General features: G+C 50.5%; 8 protein-coding genes across 8 annotated transcripts; 3 read left to right on the top strand and 5 right to left on the bottom strand.

Moving 5' to 3' along the window:
* Window positions 1-685: 685 nt before the first annotated feature.
* On the top strand, window positions 686-1803 carry BGZ61DRAFT_588769 (uncharacterized protein; the record flags this gene model as incomplete). The annotated part of the gene is made up of 3 exons (XM_046256545.1): window positions 686-740; window positions 830-1407; window positions 1507-1803. The coding sequence occupies 3 exons, from the start codon at window positions 686-688 to the stop codon at window positions 1801-1803; spliced, it is 930 nt and encodes a 309-aa protein (XP_046103507.1).
* Window positions 1804-2272: 469 nt separating this feature from the next.
* On the bottom strand, window positions 2273-3990 carry BGZ61DRAFT_38608 (guanine nucleotide exchange factor). Its single transcript, XM_046242735.1, has 5 exons — window positions 3865-3990; window positions 3724-3792; window positions 3405-3646; window positions 3228-3347; window positions 2273-3171 (listed from the first exon to the last, which is right to left on the bottom strand). The coding sequence occupies exons 1-5, from the start codon at window positions 3887-3889 to the stop codon at window positions 2530-2532; spliced, it is 1098 nt and encodes a 365-aa protein (XP_046103506.1). The 5' UTR covers window positions 3890-3990; the 3' UTR covers window positions 2273-2529.
* Window positions 3991-4004: 14 nt separating this feature from the next.
* BGZ61DRAFT_518270 (uncharacterized protein) lies at window positions 4005-5921 on the bottom strand. Its single transcript, XM_046252355.1, has 3 exons — window positions 5058-5921; window positions 4286-4959; window positions 4005-4230 (listed from the first exon to the last, which is right to left on the bottom strand). The coding sequence occupies exons 1-3, from the start codon at window positions 5855-5857 to the stop codon at window positions 4166-4168; spliced, it is 1539 nt and encodes a 512-aa protein (XP_046103505.1). The 5' UTR covers window positions 5858-5921; the 3' UTR covers window positions 4005-4165.
* A 180-nt stretch (window positions 5922-6101) lies between these two features.
* On the bottom strand, window positions 6102-6995 carry BGZ61DRAFT_452746 (small secreted protein). The gene is made up of 3 exons (XM_046245993.1): window positions 6717-6995; window positions 6435-6642; window positions 6102-6336 (listed from the first exon to the last, which is right to left on the bottom strand). The coding sequence occupies exons 1-3, from the start codon at window positions 6832-6834 to the stop codon at window positions 6219-6221; spliced, it is 444 nt and encodes a 147-aa protein (XP_046103504.1). The 5' UTR covers window positions 6835-6995; the 3' UTR covers window positions 6102-6218.
* A 1638-nt stretch (window positions 6996-8633) lies between these two features.
* BGZ61DRAFT_588765 (major facilitator superfamily domain-containing protein) lies at window positions 8634-10059 on the bottom strand (the record flags this gene model as incomplete). The annotated part of the gene is made up of 4 exons (XM_046256544.1): window positions 9881-10059; window positions 9653-9790; window positions 9579-9604; window positions 8634-9519 (listed from the first exon to the last, which is right to left on the bottom strand). The coding sequence occupies exons 1-4, from the start codon at window positions 9974-9976 to the stop codon at window positions 8634-8636; spliced, it is 1146 nt and encodes a 381-aa protein (XP_046103503.1). The 5' UTR covers window positions 9977-10059.
* Window positions 10060-11049: 990 nt separating this feature from the next.
* On the top strand, window positions 11050-13887 carry BGZ61DRAFT_588763 (uncharacterized protein). The gene is made up of 2 exons (XM_046256543.1): window positions 11050-12084; window positions 12140-13887. The coding sequence occupies exons 1-2, from the start codon at window positions 11190-11192 to the stop codon at window positions 13699-13701; spliced, it is 2457 nt and encodes an 818-aa protein (XP_046103502.1). The 5' UTR covers window positions 11050-11189; the 3' UTR covers window positions 13702-13887.
* Window positions 13888-14550: 663 nt separating this feature from the next.
* Window positions 14551-17173, top strand: BGZ61DRAFT_588762 (P-loop containing nucleoside triphosphate hydrolase protein). Its single transcript, XM_046256542.1, has 4 exons — window positions 14551-15618; window positions 15674-16001; window positions 16055-16559; window positions 16608-17173. The coding sequence occupies exons 1-4, from the start codon at window positions 14578-14580 to the stop codon at window positions 16993-16995; spliced, it is 2262 nt and encodes a 753-aa protein (XP_046103501.1). The 5' UTR covers window positions 14551-14577; the 3' UTR covers window positions 16996-17173.
* Window positions 17174-17415: 242 nt separating this feature from the next.
* On the bottom strand, window positions 17416-19938 carry BGZ61DRAFT_452740 (heterokaryon incompatibility protein-domain-containing protein). Its single transcript, XM_046245992.1, has one exon. The coding sequence runs from the start codon at window positions 19915-19917 to the stop codon at window positions 17455-17457; it is 2463 nt and encodes an 820-aa protein (XP_046103500.1). The 5' UTR covers window positions 19918-19938; the 3' UTR covers window positions 17416-17454.
* Between the last annotated feature and the right edge of the window lie 79 nt (window positions 19939-20017).

The raw sequence follows: 20017 nt of genomic DNA, 5'->3' as shown, positions 1-20017 counted from the left end.
AAAGAGGAATTTCGTTGTTGCTTCCAGCGCGGAAGGATCCCTACCCTTACCATGTTCGAAGGATGATCCCTAGACCTGTCGCTTTGGAGGATTCCATTGGCATGGACGCGAAACAAATGGAGACATAGCCTTGCGTACCATTACGCGGATTAAGAGGTACTTGATCAGAGGCCAGCAGTATTAGCAACCAACAAGTAACTGTCGTCAAGCCGGGAACCACCTGCCGCGCCAAGTCTTTGTAGGGGGACCCTGCTAGTGAACCGGGGAACAAGTCCGACTTTGCTATGGCCTGATTAAATCCTTGAAAATATACTTAGCAACCAACGCCACGTCGTGTAGTCGTATAAATCGTAGGGGAAATGGTTCGGCAGTGAAACAAGGATCGACACTCGAGTAGCATTCGGCTCTGGTAGTTCTCGCCAAGTCGCATTAGCGCTTAGTGTTGGTTATTGATATCTCCCAAAAAGGTACGCCGCATAGGTTTAATACCCATGCTGTCCTGAACGGTGTTCGGAGCATGGTCAAATTACGTGGGTAGTCGAGAAGAAAGAGTCAGTCTGTGGGGCTGTACCGCTGTTTGAGAGACTTATTAGAGTCATGATATCCGTCATTCAATCCCACCTCTATTCACAACCACCACACTTCTCTACACCCCGAAGTAGCACCTTGTACTCAACCTGACGCCATGTCCACTTACGATATCAAGGGCAAATATGCCATTGTCACTGGTGCTGGATCTGGTAAATTTTCCCTGTGGATAGATCATGCATAATCCCCGCATACGATACATATGCAAGGGGCCATGAACTGAGAGCTGACTGAGATCTAGGCATCTCCCTGGCATTTATGCAGCAGCTTCTTGACGGAGGCTGCTCAGTCATGATCGCAGATGTAAAGCTTCGACCTGAAGCCGAGGCACTCGTGGCCAAGTACGCCACTAACGACACCACCACCCCTTCGATCGATTTTCACAAAACGGATATGAGTGACTGGGGACAAATTGCTGCTCTGTGGAAGAAGACTCTCGAAACATTTGGCCGCATTGATATTGTGGTCAACGGTGCTGGTGTCTACGAGCCCCCCTCCAGCACGTTCTGGAACGCGCCTGGCATCTCTCCCCTAGCTGGGGACAAGGTAGACGCCTCACCGGGTGTTTATTACACATACGCAGTAAACACCATGGGGCCTATCCGACTCGCTCAGATTGCCATTGATTACTGGCTGCAAAACCGGGATGTTGAGGGCAACTTGCTCTGGATCGCCAGTCTTGGAGGCTATGTCCATTCCCTCCACACGCCCCTCTACTTTTCCAGCAAAGCGGCTATTGTGAGCTTTGTCCGATCTCTAGGCCAACTGCGAAAACGCCTGGGTATTAGGAATGCAGCTGTTTGCCCTGGCGCTGTTTATGTGCGTTTATCCTCCCTCGTTTCGTTTGTTCCCAGTCGCTTAGCGTCCAATCTCCTGCGTTGGATCACTTGCTAATCTGGTACGTCTTCTTGCTTCTAGACACCAATTTTTCACCCCGAATACTGCCGCGATAGAGTGCACCCCGATGACCTGACCCTAACACCTGAGCAATGCGCCTCGGTTATGATGCGTGTCCTAAGCGAGCCACAATATGGCGATGGCAATATTATTGAAACGCTACTGATTGGAACGAAGGATAACTCCTCTATCAATGTTCGTGAAGTGCCTTTAGAGGCATTGTATCCTACTGTAGGCCCAGTTGGGCAGGATAACCACTTACTTGAGGAGGAGGAGAAGTTGACCAAGCAACTCCAGGAGAAGGGAATGCGGCAATAATAAGTATACAGTTAGATTTCAGCTTGAAATGTCCTGAAGGTTAGGAGTTATTAACTTTTTTGCTCCATTTTGATATCTCCTGTTGTTGTTTTTTCGTGGAATAAATACGTCATGAAGAAGGTTGCGACGAAGCCTGATGAGCAACCGTGTCCTTCCCCCGATGAGCTTACATCCTCTGATCTGGTAATCTATCCATCTAGCTATTCGGAATAGAGTGCAAAATTTGTGTCGGTAGCCTTATCTAAAATTCTGAGTCCATCTCCGTGAACTGCGTCGACCAGACCTACAACACGAGATGGATAGCGGCAGTGACCACAGGGCCGCATTTGATCATTGCGTGATGTACTTCATCGGACGCGGCAGGAATAATATTTGAAAATATAGGAGCGTAAGTGGTGATATTCCCAGTACTAGCTACTCACGTCTGCCATGCACTCACTTACTGCCAGCCTTGTTGCTTCTTCAAATGACCGGGGTTCAAACTGAGATACTGGTTCTCAACATTGAAAGATTTGTGCGCCTTCAGCCTGTATCAAACATCAGCATGGAGAAGATATATGAAACTTGGAAGGGCAACAAACCTCTCGAACCAGAGAAGTAATCTCGCCACTTTGACCCCCTTCTCCCCATCGGCCGTCTCTGGTGCAAGGGGCCGGACCTCCAGGTTTTCTCTCTGGCTAGTGGTCGGATGTGCTTCGGAATCATCTTCAGTCTTCTTTTCCTCGCTCAAATCTCTCTCTGAGAGCTGGGGCCTCTGGAAGCGAGGAACTCGGCTGCATTGCTGGGGCCCACGTTGCGCACAAATTCGGACTCATTTTTGTTGGACAGCTCAAATAGCACAACCATAGAAATGCCGCGCACCTCGGCCGCCGCCGATGTGGTCGCAAGGTGGATGAGCTTGTGTGGTAGAGAGTCGCCCTGGCCAAGTGGCTTTGCCCAGTCTTGGTCAGATGGTAGAAGGCGTGCACGTAGCTGTGATTGAGCTGCCACTGATTCAGATTGCGCCAAGCGAAGTAGAGCAATGAACAGCGACATGAGCTCCCTCCCCCCCCCCGTACCATAAGCCAGAATGCCCGATTCTAGTATGTCTGCCAACTTGTCCACGGCCGACTCTGGAAATGATTGACTCGCCTGAATAGGGATAGAGGCAAGACAGGCGACTAGTGATGAAACAGGCGGCTGCAGGGGCGGCGAAAGCATGGGGGCGTTATTAAGGATTTCCAGGATTGGGGTTAGAGATTCAAGGAATCGATAGGCTTGTGACTCGTAATGTAGCGACAGGGTAGACAGCAGTGCGAGTGTCGCAGTACCGGATGCTGAAAGACCACTGGATGAAGGGGTTGTCGCTCTGACGTGACGTGATACGTTCTACAAAGTATCAGTGCGGGTACCCGAGACCGACAAACGCAAAGGAGAGACCCTACCGTATTGACAATGCCCGCGAGGTCATCTTGCTCAAAATTGGGACCAAGATCCAGACTAGTACCCGTTGAGCAGTGAAGCAAAATGCTGGTAGTGAGTAACTCATCGTCGGGGTCGCCATTCTACTCCTGATTAGCCACTACATCGACTCGGACAGCGCAACGCCGAGGTGACAGTACCTTCATCAGGCTAATTGTCTGTTTCACGTAGCCCTCGTCGACAAACACCTGCCTCGTTGGCGCCGACCGGAGAAACACATTGGTGAGGCATCTCAGGGCAGTACGCCACTCAATGGACGCGCCGTTCTCAAAGGCCCAGCGCCCGAGGGCACATACTCCGCGCTTAGTGAAAAGCGGGTGCAGGACATTGTCGGTGGCAGACTTCGTGCGGTAAACAAGCCGTTGAAGCAGCTCTTCGCGCTCTACCACAGCAAATATTAGTCCGTGTGTGAGGGGCAATTACCGGTGAATTGGTAACGGGTGGTTGGAAATGACCTACCTGCGCTTGTGCTCGCTTCCTTCCCAGCTTCGAGGACTTCGATTATCTCTTCGAGCTCGTTCCGTATTTCTACCCGGGCAAGATTAGTATCGGATCCAGGCGAACCCTGTGGTGCTTTTAGTTCGAGAGAGTTCCACTCACCCGCTTCGGTCTCTGCAGTTGCCATGATGAACGAGTAGGATGCCGGTTATTGGAGCCTAAGCAGAACTCAGGTTAATCGCTACAGACGTCACGCGGGGAAGCAATTGGCGCGTGCGGTTGTCACGTGATACTGCACTGAGCAAAAATCCAAGCCAGGTCAGCGCTCATTTTGTTTCCTGTCTGGACAAATGGTTTAATGTGATGCCTACCTGTATGTCTAAATTCCAATATTGCTAGCATTTCGTTTTGGCCTTTATATGGAGTATAAAATGTACCAGGGCTCTCACACCTTGCTATTATTTCAACAATATCGATATCGCTTTTCCCCAAGGTTGTACAACTCATGCCGGTGCCAGTCATATTCTACTTCGTATTCAGTCAGTCAAGATATTCTCTGAAGTGTTAAATGATGACAACTTACTTCCTCGGTCGAGATGCACATCTTCGATAGGCATGTGAATCCAGTAGCCTTCTCGAAGACTCTTCGTTGCAGACCCTCCTTCCTGGGCCTCATCAGAAGTGGTCGGCGTCGCTTCTGTTGCATCTCGATCCAAGCTTTTTCTGGGTATCTCCCTCCAACACCTCAATCCCTCGATATCTGCCCTCCCCGGTTTAGTTTTTTCTATCCCTTGCGTTTCAATGAGTTTGAGGTCAATCGCCTCATACCAGTCCCATTTAGAGCATGATATTGTGACTTCTGTGGTAGGTGGCACGATCCTGTCGAGAAGACGGTCGATAGTAGGGAGGAGGTGGTTATGTATTTTTTCCGCGAGGACAGTTTTTCTCTCATAAGGCCAGATGAGCCCAGTGGCCTCATCCATATCGCCATAGACCAGTCTCTTAAATGTGATGCGCAGGTAGACGAGTGCCGGAAAAACGGGTCCTGTCGAAGTAAGTTCAGATTGTGAACTGGGCTTGCGTTGGCTGGTGAAAGCCAGATTAAGCGGCAATTGCTTTGGCTTCCACACAAGTTCAAGGGATGTCATTTCTGAAACTCTCTGCTCGGGAATGACGTCCTGGAGACTGCGGAGGAGGGCAGGAGACGCGATGTGAATAGTGTTGGTGCTGTACAAAATATGCGTGCCCTCCACGTAACTGATGTTGAGTTCAATTAGTCTCCGGCCTTGTTGTATATTTATGAGATTCCCGTCACTTCTGTTTACGGTTGTGATAATGAGAAACCAGGTACTCACGCATTTCGACATGATAACAGCCACCCCATAATGCCGATCTGACACTTCATCGGCCACTCACCAGGCCATTCCTTGCACAGCCCAGAACCCAGAAGACAGTGATCGATGTCTGGCTCCCGAAAATGTCCCCAAGGATAGTTTCGTCTTCTCCCCAGTGGCAAATGCGTACCCTCGGGCGGGTACCGATGGCACACGCAGCTGAACCACCTCCATCTCATCTCCTTGGAAGTGTCTAGGTGAGAGTTGACGGAGAGAGTTTTGGAGTGTATTTTTGCATGGATTGCCCACGAATGATACGGCTTCTCGTCAACTAGATTCAAAGGCCGTTCAAAGCGCAAGTCCATATGAACTGTGCGCTCGCCGAAGGCCCACAGCTGAATGGAATGCCGGATCTCGGCGGGAAGACTAAAGAACAGATCTCGTTTATTTTCGTGTGGGTCGGAAACAGCGGTGCGCGAGGGCGGCCGCGTGAGAGGATGTCGCGAGAGTCGTTTGGCGGCGGGTTTGAGGAACATGGTTCGGAAGCCATCATCACGTCGTTTGCGCTCTCGGCGGGCTCGGTGATATGGGCCCCATGGGACAATGCGTAGCCAGACAAAACGGGCGATGCCATAGATTTTTACAAATACAAGGAAGAGAAACATGCCGGCAGTCGCAAAGGCAGCTAGCAGGAGATCCGGGGTGGCTCTGATGAAGCCTCGAGTTCTGGTACGGGCAATAACCTCGGGCCAGCCGTCCCAGAACTCGGCCATCTCATCGCGGATGGAGAGGGTTGGCCACTGGTATTCGCTGGCAATCATGGCGGAGGATTTGGGCGAGCACGCGGAATCCTCCGAAGCTCCGTCGTCGGATTCATGCTGAGGTGCTCCGGAAATGGGTGCATGAGGAGAAGGTGGAGTTATTGGTTCCGCTGTGTCCAGCGTTTCCGCGCCCCGGATCCAAATTGCCGCCGATCCGGAGCAGGGTTTCATTGGAGAACTTATTGGTCACAAATTTAAGACACGCCGATGGCCTCATTGCAAATGAAGAAGAAGAAAATATCTTCATTAACTGACTATTCTGCAGTTGTATCAATCATCTAGGATTTTATCTTCGTAACACTCTTTTCTGACTCCCTAGCCCCTCCCAGAAAGGCCTCATAAACACGTCAGCCTTGCGCATTTAAACGCATGAGCTGCTGCCACTGATGAACGTGCCATCCGAGTTCTCGCATCCGCAAACACCGTTGGTGGGATCCTTGATGCAAGTGGTACCGACACCGGAGGACTCGCCATTGTCGCTGCAAGTCGTCAGCTCTGTACTTGTACATTTTGACATCTTCGCCTTTGTCCGGTTCTCTCTCGCCATAGACTCAACAACGGGGTCGTCATTACTTACTTCCAGAAGAAAGTCCAGTAGTCATCATCAGACGTAAGCTCTTCGTCAGTAGGCGCAGTGCAAGTGTACGCAGAGCAGGTGCCATAGGGTGCGCCATTGTTGCTGTCGTACTGGTGGTCCGTCACAAAGACGGCGAAGGTCTGGGTGCCCGAGACGCGAGTGTTATACGCGCACTCGGCGGCCTGGATAGCATTGGAGACCTTGGTAGCTGTTTCAATGATGTGGCGGTCAGTCAAAATGCACTATATATGGTCATTAAATCGCAAAGGCGAAATTACGAACCATAGCAGTTCGGGCTGGCAGGGTATTTGCCCTTGGTGTTGCTGGTGGCCGGGTCAAGCGTCGCGCTGACAGAGGCAGCGGTGGCTAGAAGGGAAACGAAAGTGGAGAGGCGGAACATCTTCAAAAGCTTCACAAGAATAGCTTTTGGGGTTGAATGCTTGCTAAGAACGAACGTGGTGGCGAGTGCTGGCTTTAGACTAGTGAGGCTGATGAGAGAAGGCAAGGTCTACTATCCCAAACGAGCTTGTCCTTGACGTCTTTATATCTAGAATCTATGCTGCCGCTCACCCGGGAACGATGTTTTAGGTAGAGCGAGCAGTAGACATGAAACATTTTGGAGTGGATAATCCAGGGTACAGAATCGCGGTGTGGTGCTATTGTGGAGCCTCCGATGCTTCCCCATATTACGGAAAAATTTATGGGAGAATGAGAAGGGACCTCCTCGCAAGTTTCGACTGGAGAGGAATAGGCGAGTTTCAAAATAACTAAAGTGGACACCCGTGGGCGAGATAGATGAAAGCTAGGCGGCGCGTACCATTCAGAGCGGGTTTATTGTCGTACTATTTCTGCTCAATCGAAACAATGACTCGATAGAACAATACACTCGAGGCAAGCCCACCACAACATCCCTTCGAAATGTTACCATCGCTTTTTTCTTGTGGCAGTGAGATTCAACCAGGACCCCCAATAAGATCTCGGGCCGGCTAGAGGCTGTGCGAAACGATGAGGCGTTAAGCAACGCGTCAAATTGACATGTACGAAATTGCGCTAGTAGAAATGAATAGGGGAAGCGAGGCAGATGGACTGTAACAGCTTGTAACTTCACGATGAGCACCTTCTAAAGTCCTAAATATCTAGAAACGGGTCCACGAGCTGGCGTAGAGATCACCTTTGGGCACGCGCTCCGAGGTGACAAGGGTCGGTGACGTGGCTTGGATGAACAGCGGCTGAAGCGGCATCCACAAAAGGGGCGATCATCAGAGTGTCAGACAGATCTTGAGGTTCGCCATCGAAACTTGCATCGTATATGTTAGAATATGTCTCCTCGCGATGGTTAGTTCGATTCTAGCCGGCTAGCGGGTGGCGATTCGCTATCTGATTCTTTGGAGCTAGACAGTGTGGATTCAAGGTGTCCTTTGAAAGTTTCCTTGGCTCCCTTTTCTTTTTCGAGTCTATGAGAGCACTACCTTCGCTTCTACGAGAGTCTATTTTCGTTGTGGACGGAATACAGCAGAGTAAGACAATGTGCCCATGGCTAGCAACGTCAACATGACGGCGAGGAGTACGTAAACCCAAATATATCCCACACCAACACCAGCCTCCTTCAGGGTTCTGGTCCTAAAAAACAAAGGGTGAAGACTCCCATATCCCCAGTTAGCCTGGCATGTCCTCAAATGCTGGATTGCCATACCCATTGTGTCGCCACCGCCATTCTCTCAATTCACCTTATTTGGTATTCGCCACTGATTATTCGAAGGCGGCGATGGATCTTCTTTCCAACTATTCTTGTGCCTTGGTCCCAAAACTCTTTAAATTGGATGACGTCTATGTGGCCAATAACTAATGCATGAATATGTAGTAGTAGTCTGCGCAAAAATGCCAAAGTTCTCTCCTTTTCTCTTACCTTACACTTGCCACGACTTCCTGCTTCTCCTGTTCTTCCAGGGCGGTTAGTTTTCCCCATTGATATTCGTTTTTATCTCGATTATCATGACTCTTCAATTAGACGGCACCGAGATTCCCATACGATTGGGGTATAATAGGCATAACTCGGAGATGCCGTTGCGGGAAGGACATCATTAATTTCTATAGTATGTGTATCTTGGGGACTTTTAGCCCACTATTCTATCCGTCTAGTTATTATAACTGTTACTTCTCATCCTCTGCTGTTCTCCCAATGGCTCTTATCCTACCACCTCAGAGCCAAATGATCAAGACGATTGGAGCTCCAAGTGCAACGAATAAGAAAGCCAATAGACTGTTTCCCCAACCATAGCCAAGTTTTTTATACAGTTGTGGTGCAAAAATGGGAAAGATAAATCCGAGGATGTATGTCCAAAGCCGAGTCGCCGCACTGGCGCTAGCGGCTCGTGTACTGGTGAACTCGTCTACCAGATATGCCGTCATTCCTTGGGCGAACATAAACGCTCCACAAGTGAAGCAGAAGATGCCAACATCCACCACTGCCCAATGAGAGCCACTTTGCGCCGACCAAGCGTACCAAAACAATCCGGCAACCGCGGGGATGAAACCGGTCACGATGTATGGAATGCGATATTCTGGAGTTGGCTCTTGATCTGGCTGGGCCGCAGTCGTCCGGCGCCACATGAAATCCATTAGCCGCCCACCAACTTGGGCGCAAGCAAACGCACCAAGGGCTATGGCAATGTAGTGAAGACTGGATGCCGTTTCAGATTGGTCGTATCGCGTAATCCAAAGAGAAGCAAAGGTCGAGAGCACCAAGGTGTAGATGCCAAACTCGATGGCCATGGCCATGGCAATGAGCTGAATAATTGGGCGGTGTATAAAAAGATTGATAGGTCGAGAAATGGCGGGACGGAGCCGGACGAATACGTCGTTGAAGAAGGCTCTGGCCCTGATTCTGGTGGAAACTCCAGATGAATTTGGCGCAGCCGTAAGTTTCTTGGCTTTTCGTCGAAGGAGAACCGGGGCGTATGACTCGTGGATGACAAAAAAGCCTAACACAAGGCAAACGGCATTAAAGATGGAGAGGATCCAGAAGAGCCAAGGCCACCACAAATGCTGAGCAGCTAGACCACGACAATAGGGCCCAACGCTGGTCCTATATAGGGAAGCAATCCAGCAATAGCCAAAGACTTGGCCCTATCTTTAGCATGATACATGTCCGCCATTACCGGGCCAGTCAACTATGAGAGTCAGTCGAGTCGCAAAGACTTGGCACTTTGGGAACTTACTGTGACACCCACGCTTGCGCCAGATGCAGACATGGTCGTGACAAGCTGACTGGCAGAGCAGACAACCGCGACGGTGATTTTCCGATGGGATGGCCAATTGTAGGGATTTTCGGGATCATCGGGGCTATCCCATGTGACCTGATATAAGGGAGATGATTCATTAGTTCAATGTATTGGAGTTGAGCGATGTTATTGCGAAAGGCAGAAAATATGAGGTTTTAATCCTACCTCATGGTCGGCCAGCCGAGCGTTATCAGCCCCTTCAGATCCATGGGCATTTCCAGCCTCAACGTTGGCGGGCGACTTCTCTACGGTGGGCGTCATTTTCCAAGGGTGCCGATGCTAATGACGCAACCAAATAACAATGCCAAGTTGTTGAGAGGAGGAAGGTTTCATTTCTACGAGCTTCTGGGAACAATGTAGTATCCCGATACCGGAAATTCCGCCGTCAGCATGTCTTTTGCAGACTTGCCGAAGACTCGATCCGCTCGGGAAAGCCATAGCCAATCAACTCGCCAGTATCTAACAAGGGTATCAAGTCATCAGAGTCGGAGAATATCACAGCATAGAAATGTGTAGCTGCTGCAAACCGTTATTTGTAGGGAGCCTGAGAATTTGCTCTTGTCGGACTAAGCTAATATATACCCCAGGTGGTACTAGAGGTCTGTATTTACCTGGCATTGGCATTATCGCAGTGACAATAACAAGAGATAAGAGATAAGAGGCTATCGCGAGGTTAAATTCTGGATCGAAGTAGGTATCCGAGGGGCAACTGCTGATAGGCGAGGCAGCAATAGCGAGCTTTGTTGTCGTCGGGTTGCCGTGATTGACTATTTTGTCAGTTGATGGATACTCTGATTCTCTCCATTTAAAGATTCTCGCTACGAAATTGAAGAGCAGACAGAGTCGCACACCGCCATGGATTGAAGTGAAGGCTGAGGGTGTGCTTCGCATTAGGCTTAGTTGCTGGCCGATTAAAGCGACATTTCGTCATCCCTCCCGCACGATCACGCCGCCGAAGAGTTGCCATCAACCACACAGCCGACTTGACCGACGCAATATATATGTACAGGCCCTACGGAGTATATGAAATAGAGTCGTGGAAGGATCCTGGACTTTTTACACATACGACGTAGTAGGCCTCGAGAAAGCCTCGTACATGCGGGGTCTGTGTCGTGTCAAATGATACTGTTCAGGCTCGAAATCTGCCTCAGCTGATGACCAGGATGCCTCCGAGCAAGCCGACGGTGCGACACGCCATTGGCTACTACTCCGCGGTATTCATTCCGCGGTGGAGATACGGCCTGAATTGGGACTGGACGTTTCAGCGGCACAGCGCGTAACGATGGTACTTATCTGCTCCTTGGGCTGCCGCTCACCAGAAACTAGAAAGAGAGCCAAGAATGTGAAGAGAGAAATTGGCTAATAACTCGCCTGAGCAGCCACCTCAAGCCACCTTTTCCCTCTAGGACACTACGAGGATCGTGTCTAATTGAACCTCCGCTCGTCTACTCCGTACCTTGCGTTAGCTGAAGCCATGGCAAGCCCACTGCCGCCACCGCAGACGCAGACGCAGCCACCGCTGCAACAGCCTGCTTTCGCGACACGCACGCCGTCTGTACTGCGCAAAGCCGTGGGCGGCAAGGCTGTCGGCTATCCGCCTGGAACACAAACGCCTCGTTCTCGTCCTGTATCTGTGATGGGCTCGCCTCTGCCTCCGCTTCCGCCTCCGTCGTCGCAGCCTCAACCGCAGCAGCCGGGCTATCCTGTCCCAAACCCGCAACTTGTCCAGCATCAGCATATCCAGCAGAACCACCATGCCCAGCAACATGCCCAATACAATCAACAGCCTCAGGTTCAGCAGATACAGCAGGCCCAACATGGCCAGCAGCAACCCCCCACCCAGGCGCCAGGCGCGGCCCCAGTCTATGCCCAGCCTCACCCTCCAAATGCTCAGCAGCAGCCACAATACACTCAACAGCAGCAACATTTTCAGCAGCAGCAACAACATGAACTGCAACGGCAGCAACATTATCAACAACAACTGCAACATCAACAGCAACAGCAGCATCTACAGCAACAACATCAGCAGCAACAACACCCCCCCGCACTCATGAGAGCCTCAACCATGCCAATCCATCAGAAGCCCGTCCAACAGGGGATCCCGACCCATATCCAACAAGCCCCTTCACCCAGCCCTGCACCACATCCACAACAGGTAATGAGCTATGGTGGCAACCCTCAGGTGGCTGCATCGGCATCTAGTAGGCACGCAAGTATCAGTAGTAGTGTCGGCGTTCCAGCGTCTGGCACAATAACCACTCCACCTAACACGCTATCGAGTCCTATTTCGCAGCCTGGTGGCGATGTTAGACGGAGCAGCTTGGTGCTGGATAGCTCTAATTTGCAGGTTTGCAGTCAATGCAAAAAAGGTACAGTATCATCTACATATTGAGAGGAACACGATACTAACAGTTTATCAAACAGGCATACCAACCCACATGTCTATCTACACATGTCTTGTCTGCAGCACCGGCCACATCAAAACTGTTTTCTGTGCCAGGTGTATTACATCTGCCACAGGAGGCATATCTCACCCGCACGATAAGTCATATTACGTGACCGACTCTGATCGACGTGTGCACCCTCCTAACACATCCGTCCCGACACAACTGTGGACTATCCGTAAGAATGTCTCAGGGAGAACGTGGTATACACACAACGACACGGGGCTCAAAACACACATCAAACCGCGGCCATTGGCTATGCTGGCACAAGCTATGATGCCACCTGGTTGGGAAGAGCGCAAAACCCCAGATGGACGCACGTACTTCTTCAATACCAGGACGCGCACTAGTGCATGGACGAGGCCGGAATACCCCCTGCCGAGTGGATGGAAACAGCTGAAAACTCCGGATTTGGTGCCCTTCTACATTCAGGAGGCCTTGGGGTTATTATCGTGGGATCGGCCAGGGGATCAACCAAGTTCGATGAACACATTAGCGAACGCGGCAGATATGTCGGCGGCGGGAATTGTATCCGCGACAAAAGCTGCAGCTAGACTCACGGGCCAAGGAGTTAGACTAGCGAGCAAGAAGATGGGTAAATTAGGGAAGCCGCAGAATGCGGCGAAACCAAGTGCTGTGGCCACCCAAGCGGGTAAGTTGGCTGGCGGTGGTAGTGCGAATGTTGCTGCTGGTGATAATGGCGGTGGTGATGGCGTTGCAAATAATGGAGGTCAGGAGCTGGCAGGGTATCCAGTTGACGTACAGTCTGCATATGATCAACCGCAGCCTTTCCAGCAGCAGGCTTTCCAACAACCAGGTTACGAACTGCCTGTTTACGACCAGCAGTCTACACTCGAACAACAGCAGGCATTTGAACAGCAGCAAGCATACGCACAGCAGCAAGCATTTGAGCAGCAGCAGGCATTTGCACAACAGCAGGCTTTCGCGCAGCAGCAGGCTTTCGCACAGCAACAGGCCTTCGCACAACAACAGCAGCTTGGAGCTGATATGGTCCAGCAACAGCCCGTTTACGGCCAATCCGCATATGAACAGCAGCCAGTATTCCAGCGGCCATCTTTCGAGCAGCAGCCCGTAGAAACTGATGGGACCCAGCAACAACAGCCAATTCCGCAACCGCCAATTTACGAACCAACATCAAACCAACAACCCATTGCTTTCGACACCGTTTCACCAATGGAACAACAAGCCTATCCTGCACAAGCTGGGCAGCAAGAACCAAATACGATGCCACTGGCACAGGGTGGGCAAACTCCTGGGGCTTCACAAGTGCTGTCACCCACACTTCAACCAATCCAACAGCCTGAGATAGCAGAGGTCCCAGCAACGGAACAGAGAGTTACTGGGAACACCACTGCCCTCGAGAATAGTAGTAATGCTGGAGGCTATACGAATGTGTTGCCTGGGAGTGCTCAGAATAGCAACACAGCGCCATCAGCAGTACAGCCCATTTTGACAGAACAAGCCACGGTCAACCCCACTGTACAGCAGGCAAGTGTGACGACTACTTCGACCATCGGGTAGAGATGAAGATATTTGGGGACGTATCCAAAGAGTGGAATAATGTGACGATGAAACTATTTGATATGAATTCCAGCGATCAATACCTCTACTTATGGCTTGTAGTGCTTGAAACTCAATGGTGGGAAAAGAATAAGACGCGGATAGTGTTTGCCCTGGGGCCAGCCATCTCTGCCGGTGAATGCCGAGCCTTGAAAGTCTTAGCTCATGTCATTATGAAGTGATACCGTGAGGGTGTGCTAGTATGTCAGTGTGCATTTGGGTGTTGATACGTCAGCTCCGCCTTTGGTGAGCACAATATCACCTCTCAGAGGCTTTCAAAGCACTGATAGCACCACTGTCGTCAGAGACAGCCTCACTCTCAACCTCAAATACCACCTCAGCATGACACGTAATGATGGTGGTGAGGGGTTATATGTATCGTACCACTAAGAAACCGGTTAAGCTAGAGAGGCACGACCAACGTGACCAAGTTGCATGGCTGCATGTAAGACTAGGTAAACGTAGCCTGGTTGCCTTGAGGTCTGCCTAATTTGATTGTCAGCAGTGTTGCACTTTGGCTTGTGTCTCCCACCATACAATACACGTGAAAGCCCATGTTTCTGGTAGTCGCATTACACGGTAAAGTAGCTGCTAGATACGGTTGATACGTCTCAGCTGCCATCCCTTCTTCTGATTGGGAAGCTCTCTGGGCGAACTGCGCAATCTAATGCAGGCTCTGGATGCCCAAGGCGACTGGTGATTGCTGCCTACAGTACTACCTGAGCAAAGGACACTTGTACATAATTCCCACGTCGTCTAGTTTCCCTCATAAATAACAGTAGTAAACTCCCTCATCATCCATTCTTCCCTAAACGCTTCGCAACACAAACCGCCAACATGGCCGAAATCTACAGCCTTTCCAGCAACTGTTCCGAGTTTGAGGCGAGCGATGATGAACAAGCTTCGGATTGCATTCATTTGAACGCCAAGACACCTCGTTTGCTTTCCGAAATTTTGGAGGCCTTCAAATTAGAAGGCAGCTCTGGAACCGACTCAACTGCCATTAAGCAGCTTATGGAAGTGGTGGAGAGCGGGTCTGAATATAACGTGCAAACGTTGTATGAAGGACGCGCAAAGTGCCCGTGCTGCAAGAATTGGGTCGAGGAATATCCCGGTGATCTCAAGAGCTCGATTAAGCAAGCTAATGAGAACAAGAAAAAGGCACTCATCGTCCGGATGGCAAAGAATCATGGCGATGGAAACCCCTTGATGCTCCATTCAGTTGTTGTCCAGAACCAAGTCATCAAGGATTTGCTCGCCGAGGTTTTCCACGGCTACAATGGCATAACAACCGGCCTTAACAAACTGGTATTCCGGGCGCCATTCCGTCCCTTCTACTATCGATGGAAGCTATTCGCAGAGACCATTGATCGATACAAGAAGAAGGGCCATGATGCAGCTCCATTCGCCCAGCTTCTTTACAACATCATCGAATTGGAGTTGCGGGAAACGATGGACGAGATAGAGGACCTGAAGAACAACCTCGTCATTACCTACCAGCACCTGTGGGCCATATTCGAACCTGGAGTTCGCGTGTATTCTTCCTACGAAGGACACGACCGCTTCTTCCTTGTTGAGAGCTGCCAATACGTCGCGGAGCCGGTAGTTCCACATCTCGCCATCAACGTCAAGTTCATCGACTGGGATGGCTCCAGGTTTGGGTACGCTTCCACCACCCTACAGATCAACGCGTTTTCTGGAACCAAGGCAATTGCCGACTTGTCTACATACCCAGCCAAATTCCACCCTTACAAGGAAGAGGTCGAAAAAGCTGCCATGACCAGAGGCAAAAAGTTCTGCAGCCTTAGTGGCTTACACTACAAGGCGTACTCTGGCATGATCACATACCATGAAGGTCCGGACAAGATTGAACGCAATGTATGTTAGCCTACGGCCCTGCTATTCAAAACCTGCTGACTCGTTAAAAACACAGGTCGACGGTCGAATGATTGTCGATGCTTTCTCGTTCTCCTACATGAGGCCTCAAGAGCCTCTATATCTCGTTCCGCTTGATGCGTTCTCGTTGGAACTAAGAGTTGAGGACGACCTGCACTGTCTTGTCCCTCCGCCTCCGCCCCCTCCAGGATGCACCATCCCTATGGGCATCCACCCTCCAAACTTCCCCCCTCCGCCTCGTTTCTATCCTCCGCCTCCTTCCATCGCCCCGAGGAACGTGCTGTGTGTAAAATGCCAGAGCCAACCTGCCAGGATAGGGTTTCCTAGGAAGAATCTGGATGGATATAGCCTCGAGCCGAAGCAAGGTAAGAATCCATGTTACCTGATCACGAAGCAAGGCTTAATTCATATTCTCTAGAAAACTTGACCGATGAGCAGCTGCTATTGTGTAACTCACGTGTCCGAGGCTTCTCGCTAAAGGCCAAGGTCATGGCAACATTCGACGTCGATCCTATTAAAGAGATAGCGTGGAATGATTCGGCGTTCCCGAATCTGGTGCTACCAGCAGGCTACAGGGACCTTGTTCTTACATTTGTGGATCGCCAAACCACCAGCATCCGGAAATTCGATGACTTCATCGAAGGAAAAGGCCTGGGGCTGACGATGCTCTTGGTTGGAAACCCCGGCACTGGCAAGACACTCACTGCTGAAGCAATAGCTGACAAAGTCCGACGACCGTTGTATGTGCTAAGTGCTAGTGAACTGGGGAGTAAAGCATCCACCGTTGAGAACCGTCTCCAGTCGGCACTTGATTTCACTCGAAGATGGGAGGCCGTCTTGCTGCTGGACGAGTGTGACGTCTTTCTTGAAAAACGATCCACCAACAGCTTGACTCACAATGAAATTGTGTCTGTGTTTCTGCGGTAAGTTTTATTGAACGCAAACCAAAAACCGTCGCTAAATGAAAATAGGATGGTGGAATACTACCCTGGGATCCTCTTCTTGACGTCCAACCGTCCTGAGGCAATCGATCCGGCCTTCCAGAGCAGGGTTCACCTAACCCTCCACTATCCAGATCTCGACGCTGCGGCGAGGAAGCAAATTTGGAAGCAGTTTGTGAAATCTTCGGCCGTGGAAAGCTCTCTGACAGAAGACCAATTCACCGGGCTTTCTATGCTGCCCCTCAACGGTCGACAGATCAAGAACATTGTCAAGATCTCTCTGCTCTTAGTGGAAGGAGAGGGTACGAGGCTTACAACCGGGCACATCCAAACCGTTCTCCGAGCCACGAATGACATTGACTTCGGAAAATTTGAGGAAAAGGAACCAATCGAGAAGTCTTTTCTAGGTTGGAAGTAACATGTAGCTTGGGGACTGGAACTTTGCTTAAATGGTCACTATCTAACTACCATTGAGACGAGTTCAAGGAAGCAGGGACAGAAAATCCAGATTGGATATGCTACAGGGCAAATTTCTTTATATGGATGAATAGGCGAGGGCTCTTGTGGTGACGGGCTTTGCAAACTGTAGTGTGCGATTTATCTTGGAAATTAGGGTGCGATCTTTCTTTTAGTAAAATGGACGAGTGCTTTACTTCTTCGCGAGTGCAACTTCAATCAGTGATCGCCTCACATTACCGTACATGGTTGGTCTCTACTTGATATAAAGGCAGCTGTCGGGTGTGTCCGGTTCGTGCAGAGGGGCCGACTTTCACCAAGGTCCGCAGACTCAGACCGAGAGTGCAGACTCCAATGTTTCAAAATAGAACTTAACGTGATCATTGCACCTCCTCGACGAGGATTTTACTTTCCTATCTAGCTAGATGATGCCGAATATAAACGATAACTTTTTCGGTTCACTTGCAGTCTCGGCGAAGCAATTGATCCAACACTCACCAATCATCATGCACTCCATATATCTCTCGGTGCAATCGATGAGAGGCAACCCGCCGCTAGTCAGCTCACTCTCGACCTGACTCTCCATGATTCCACACGTCTTGATCGGGCGGACTAGGAAGGGAAGCTTGGAGCCGGGGAAATACACGACCAAGTCACCGAACTGGGCTGTGGGAGGCAGTAGCACGAGTTGGGAACAAGCCTTCTCTGGTTGCGGCCTGTCGACACCATCGTAAGGTGCTAAATCCTCAGGTAAGGTGTTGTAGACACCAAGCAGTCGTTGGTCAATGATGGAACTCCGATCTTTCATGATTCCTGAAGGAGGCTCATGTTCATCGTACCACGCCGCCGACTTGCGCGCCCTAGCAACGAGGTGGGACTCGATAGAACCCTTCTTAGGGGGGCACGTTTTCGTATCGATGTAATCCAAAAACGAAATGGGTGCATGCATGCCAGGGTATTGAGTTCCAGGTGGCTTGGCGAGCACCCGCGTGATATTGTAGGCGCGTTTGTGAAGATCAAATCTGGATGCTATTGTGCGGCTCCCAACCGTGTTCAGGCAATTGTCAGCCTCCTTATGGGCGGTGGCATCAAGGAAGTGTGCCCATAGTGTTAGAATCTGGGCTTCGAGCGGTTCTTTCTGGTAGGTCTCGTTCTCCTCCCAGTCATTTCTGAGATTGTCGAAATCTGCTTCGTTCTCACCTAGGAGCGAGGTGGGCGACATAATATTGCTTACTTTTCCAATCACTCGACCGTGAACCGCAAGCTGTCCATTTGGCAGCCATGTACGGAAACTCTCAATCTCATCAAGTAAGTGTCTACTGTTTGCCGTGGCGGACACTGGGTCGGAATCGGGTGGTAGAACAGTCTCGATGATAGCCCGGGGCTCAGATGCTTCCAAAGGAATGCACTGCCAGTCAGGCACCCACGACGGTAATGTCATACGCTCAATTCCAGCGTATTTCGCCCGCTGAGAGGACAATCGATCCACTTGAGAGGAGCACTCGTGAAATGCAACAGTTGCAAAGGACTCCTGATGAAGCGCTTGACACAGCCGCGCCTCAAGCACCGCGCTTCTTGTGTTATGGATTTGATTGAATTCCTGGTTTTTGATCGATTCCAACTTTTCCAAGATCAACCGGTACCTCTCTGCCTCCATTTTCCAATCCTCTATACTTCGATCCAACCACTGGATCGTCGATCCCTTGCTCAAGTAACTGAGAAGGGTGTAATCTTCGCCTGCGGTCATGAATTGTCTCGCAAAGGTAGAGTAAACTTGGGATGTGGACATGCTGTAGTCGATTGTGCTGCTCGCCTCCCAGTCAAAGCCAGTACTGATACCCAAGAGAGCGAAAATCTTGTCACGAGGATCCGAAGCTCGCAGATTCCTTGCGCGTACGAGCATATCCAAGATGTTGGTCTTAGTTTCTTTTGGGTTCGAAGCGTCCGTGTACCAGGCTGGGAGACATTGTTCCTGGCCCTTGGCTAGATGGAAGGCTATGCGAGCCTGCCAGATTTGGCGCACCATCTCGAAATTGTCCTGCTGTCGGAGGCTCTCGCGGTAGGGATCGTGTGCGTCCGATTGCAGGATCACAGTCTTGATAAAGTCATCCCAAGAGATTCGACGGTGGCCACACTGAATAGAGATATCCTTGGATACGACAGCTTCCTGAAAGACCCAGACTCGAGTAAACCACAGGCGAGAGAGGACATCATGGTAGACATCGTGGAGGTCGCCACGAGAACTAATCTCGCCATTCCTTATTGCGGGCAAGCCATAGTCCTTATCCTTGTTTTCATTAAGCGCCCATGAGCTATTTCGCTCCAGATAGTTCCAGGCCGAAACACCAATGCTTTCCCCAGTCTGGTCCCCTAGGTAGATGATGGTGTCCTGTGCGCACTCGTAGATTTGGCGCATCTGGTGGACTTGGGAACTTCGTTCTTGGACATCGGACTGATTAATGCATATGGCATCGATCCACATGAGCAACGGTCGGTCGCGTCTCCGCAAATGGCGTAGGGCCGAGTCAAGATTTGCACCAATATACAGAGTCTCGTTGCCAATAGAAATAGTGTGGGTATTTCGTTCGGTGCCCCAAACATATGATAAGGCCGTATATGCCAAATCATCGTGTAGGTTCTCCGAGAGCTGCACGTCTAACAGAGCGCCCTGGAGGCCATCATGAAAGAACTCAGCTTCAAGAAGAAAAAGAACTCTTGTTGACCCCTCTCCAACTGGTGTGTATTGGTAGTGGGCCTCGCGCAGATAGTATGGTAACGGCTTGTGAGGCTTTTCCGATCCCGTTGATAAGGACCCGAAATCTTCTTGGAGTTCAGGAATGCCCTCAAAATGCAGTATAATGCGGCTTTCGCTAGGCGAAGACATGATGTTTCTCGGGCGGAGAGGTGAGGAAGAAGTGGATTTTACCTCAACGCTGACGCTGACTTCAAGGGTGGCTGGGGGCACGTGGAGCCTCAGAAATGGG

The sequence above is a fragment of the Ilyonectria robusta genome (genome assembly GCF_021365365.1).
Source record: "Ilyonectria robusta strain PMI_751 chromosome Unknown BGZ61scaffold_11, whole genome shotgun sequence".
Lineage (NCBI taxonomy): Eukaryota > Fungi > Ascomycota > Sordariomycetes > Hypocreales > Nectriaceae > Ilyonectria > Ilyonectria robusta.
This window is presented reverse-complemented; position numbering and strand designations above follow the sequence as displayed.

What these genes read in the sequence shown, in the direction of transcription:
- BGZ61DRAFT_452740 (XM_046245992.1), bottom strand. Translation starts at nt 19,917, where the DNA reads ATGTCTTCGCCTAGCGAAAGCCGCATTATACTGCATTTTGAGGGCATT.
- BGZ61DRAFT_588763 (XM_046256543.1), top strand. Translation starts at nt 11,190, where the DNA reads ATGGCAAGCCCACTGCCGCCACCGCAGACGCAGACGCAGCCACCGCTG. An exon ending in TTGCAGTCAATGCAAAAAAG is followed by an intron (nt 12,085 to 12,139) that starts GTACAGTATCAT and finishes TTTATCAAACAG; the next exon opens with GCATACCAACCCACATGTCT.
- BGZ61DRAFT_452746 (XM_046245993.1), bottom strand. Translation starts at nt 6,834, where the DNA reads ATGTTCCGCCTCTCCACTTTCGTTTCCCTTCTAGCCACCGCTGCCTCT. An exon ending in TGCCAGCCCGAACTGCTATG is followed by an intron (nt 6,643 to 6,716) that starts GTTCGTAATTTC and finishes TCATTGAAACAG; the next exon opens with CTACCAAGGTCTCCAATGCT. An exon ending in TACTGGACTTTCTTCTGGAA is followed by an intron (nt 6,337 to 6,434) that starts GTAAGTAATGAC and finishes GACGACTTGCAG; the next exon opens with CGACAATGGCGAGTCCTCCG.
- BGZ61DRAFT_518270 (XM_046252355.1), bottom strand. Translation starts at nt 5,857, where the DNA reads ATGATTGCCAGCGAATACCAGTGGCCAACCCTCTCCATCCGCGATGAG. An exon ending in CTGTTATCATGTCGAAATGC is followed by an intron (nt 4,960 to 5,057) that starts GTGAGTACCTGG and finishes ACTCAACATCAG; the next exon opens with TTACGTGGAGGGCACGCATA. An exon ending in TGTGCATCTCGACCGAGGAA is followed by an intron (nt 4,231 to 4,285) that starts GTAAGTTGTCAT and finishes CTGAATACGAAG; the next exon opens with TAGAATATGACTGGCACCGG.
- BGZ61DRAFT_38608 (XM_046242735.1), bottom strand. Translation starts at nt 3,889, where the DNA reads ATGGCAACTGCAGAGACCGAAGCGG. An exon ending in AACTGCAGAGACCGAAGCGG is followed by an intron (nt 3,793 to 3,864) that starts GTGAGTGGAACT and finishes TTGCCCGGGTAG; the next exon opens with AAATACGGAACGAGCTCGAA. An exon ending in TCGCGGGCATTGTCAATACG is followed by an intron (nt 3,172 to 3,227) that starts GTAGGGTCTCTC and finishes GATACTTTGTAG; the next exon opens with AACGTATCACGTCACGTCAG.
- BGZ61DRAFT_588762 (XM_046256542.1), top strand. Translation starts at nt 14,578, where the DNA reads ATGGCCGAAATCTACAGCCTTTCCAGCAACTGTTCCGAGTTTGAGGCG. An exon ending in CGGACAAGATTGAACGCAAT is followed by an intron (nt 15,619 to 15,673) that starts GTATGTTAGCCT and finishes TTAAAAACACAG; the next exon opens with GTCGACGGTCGAATGATTGT. An exon ending in ATTGTGTCTGTGTTTCTGCG is followed by an intron (nt 16,560 to 16,607) that starts GTAAGTTTTATT and finishes AAATGAAAATAG; the next exon opens with GATGGTGGAATACTACCCTG.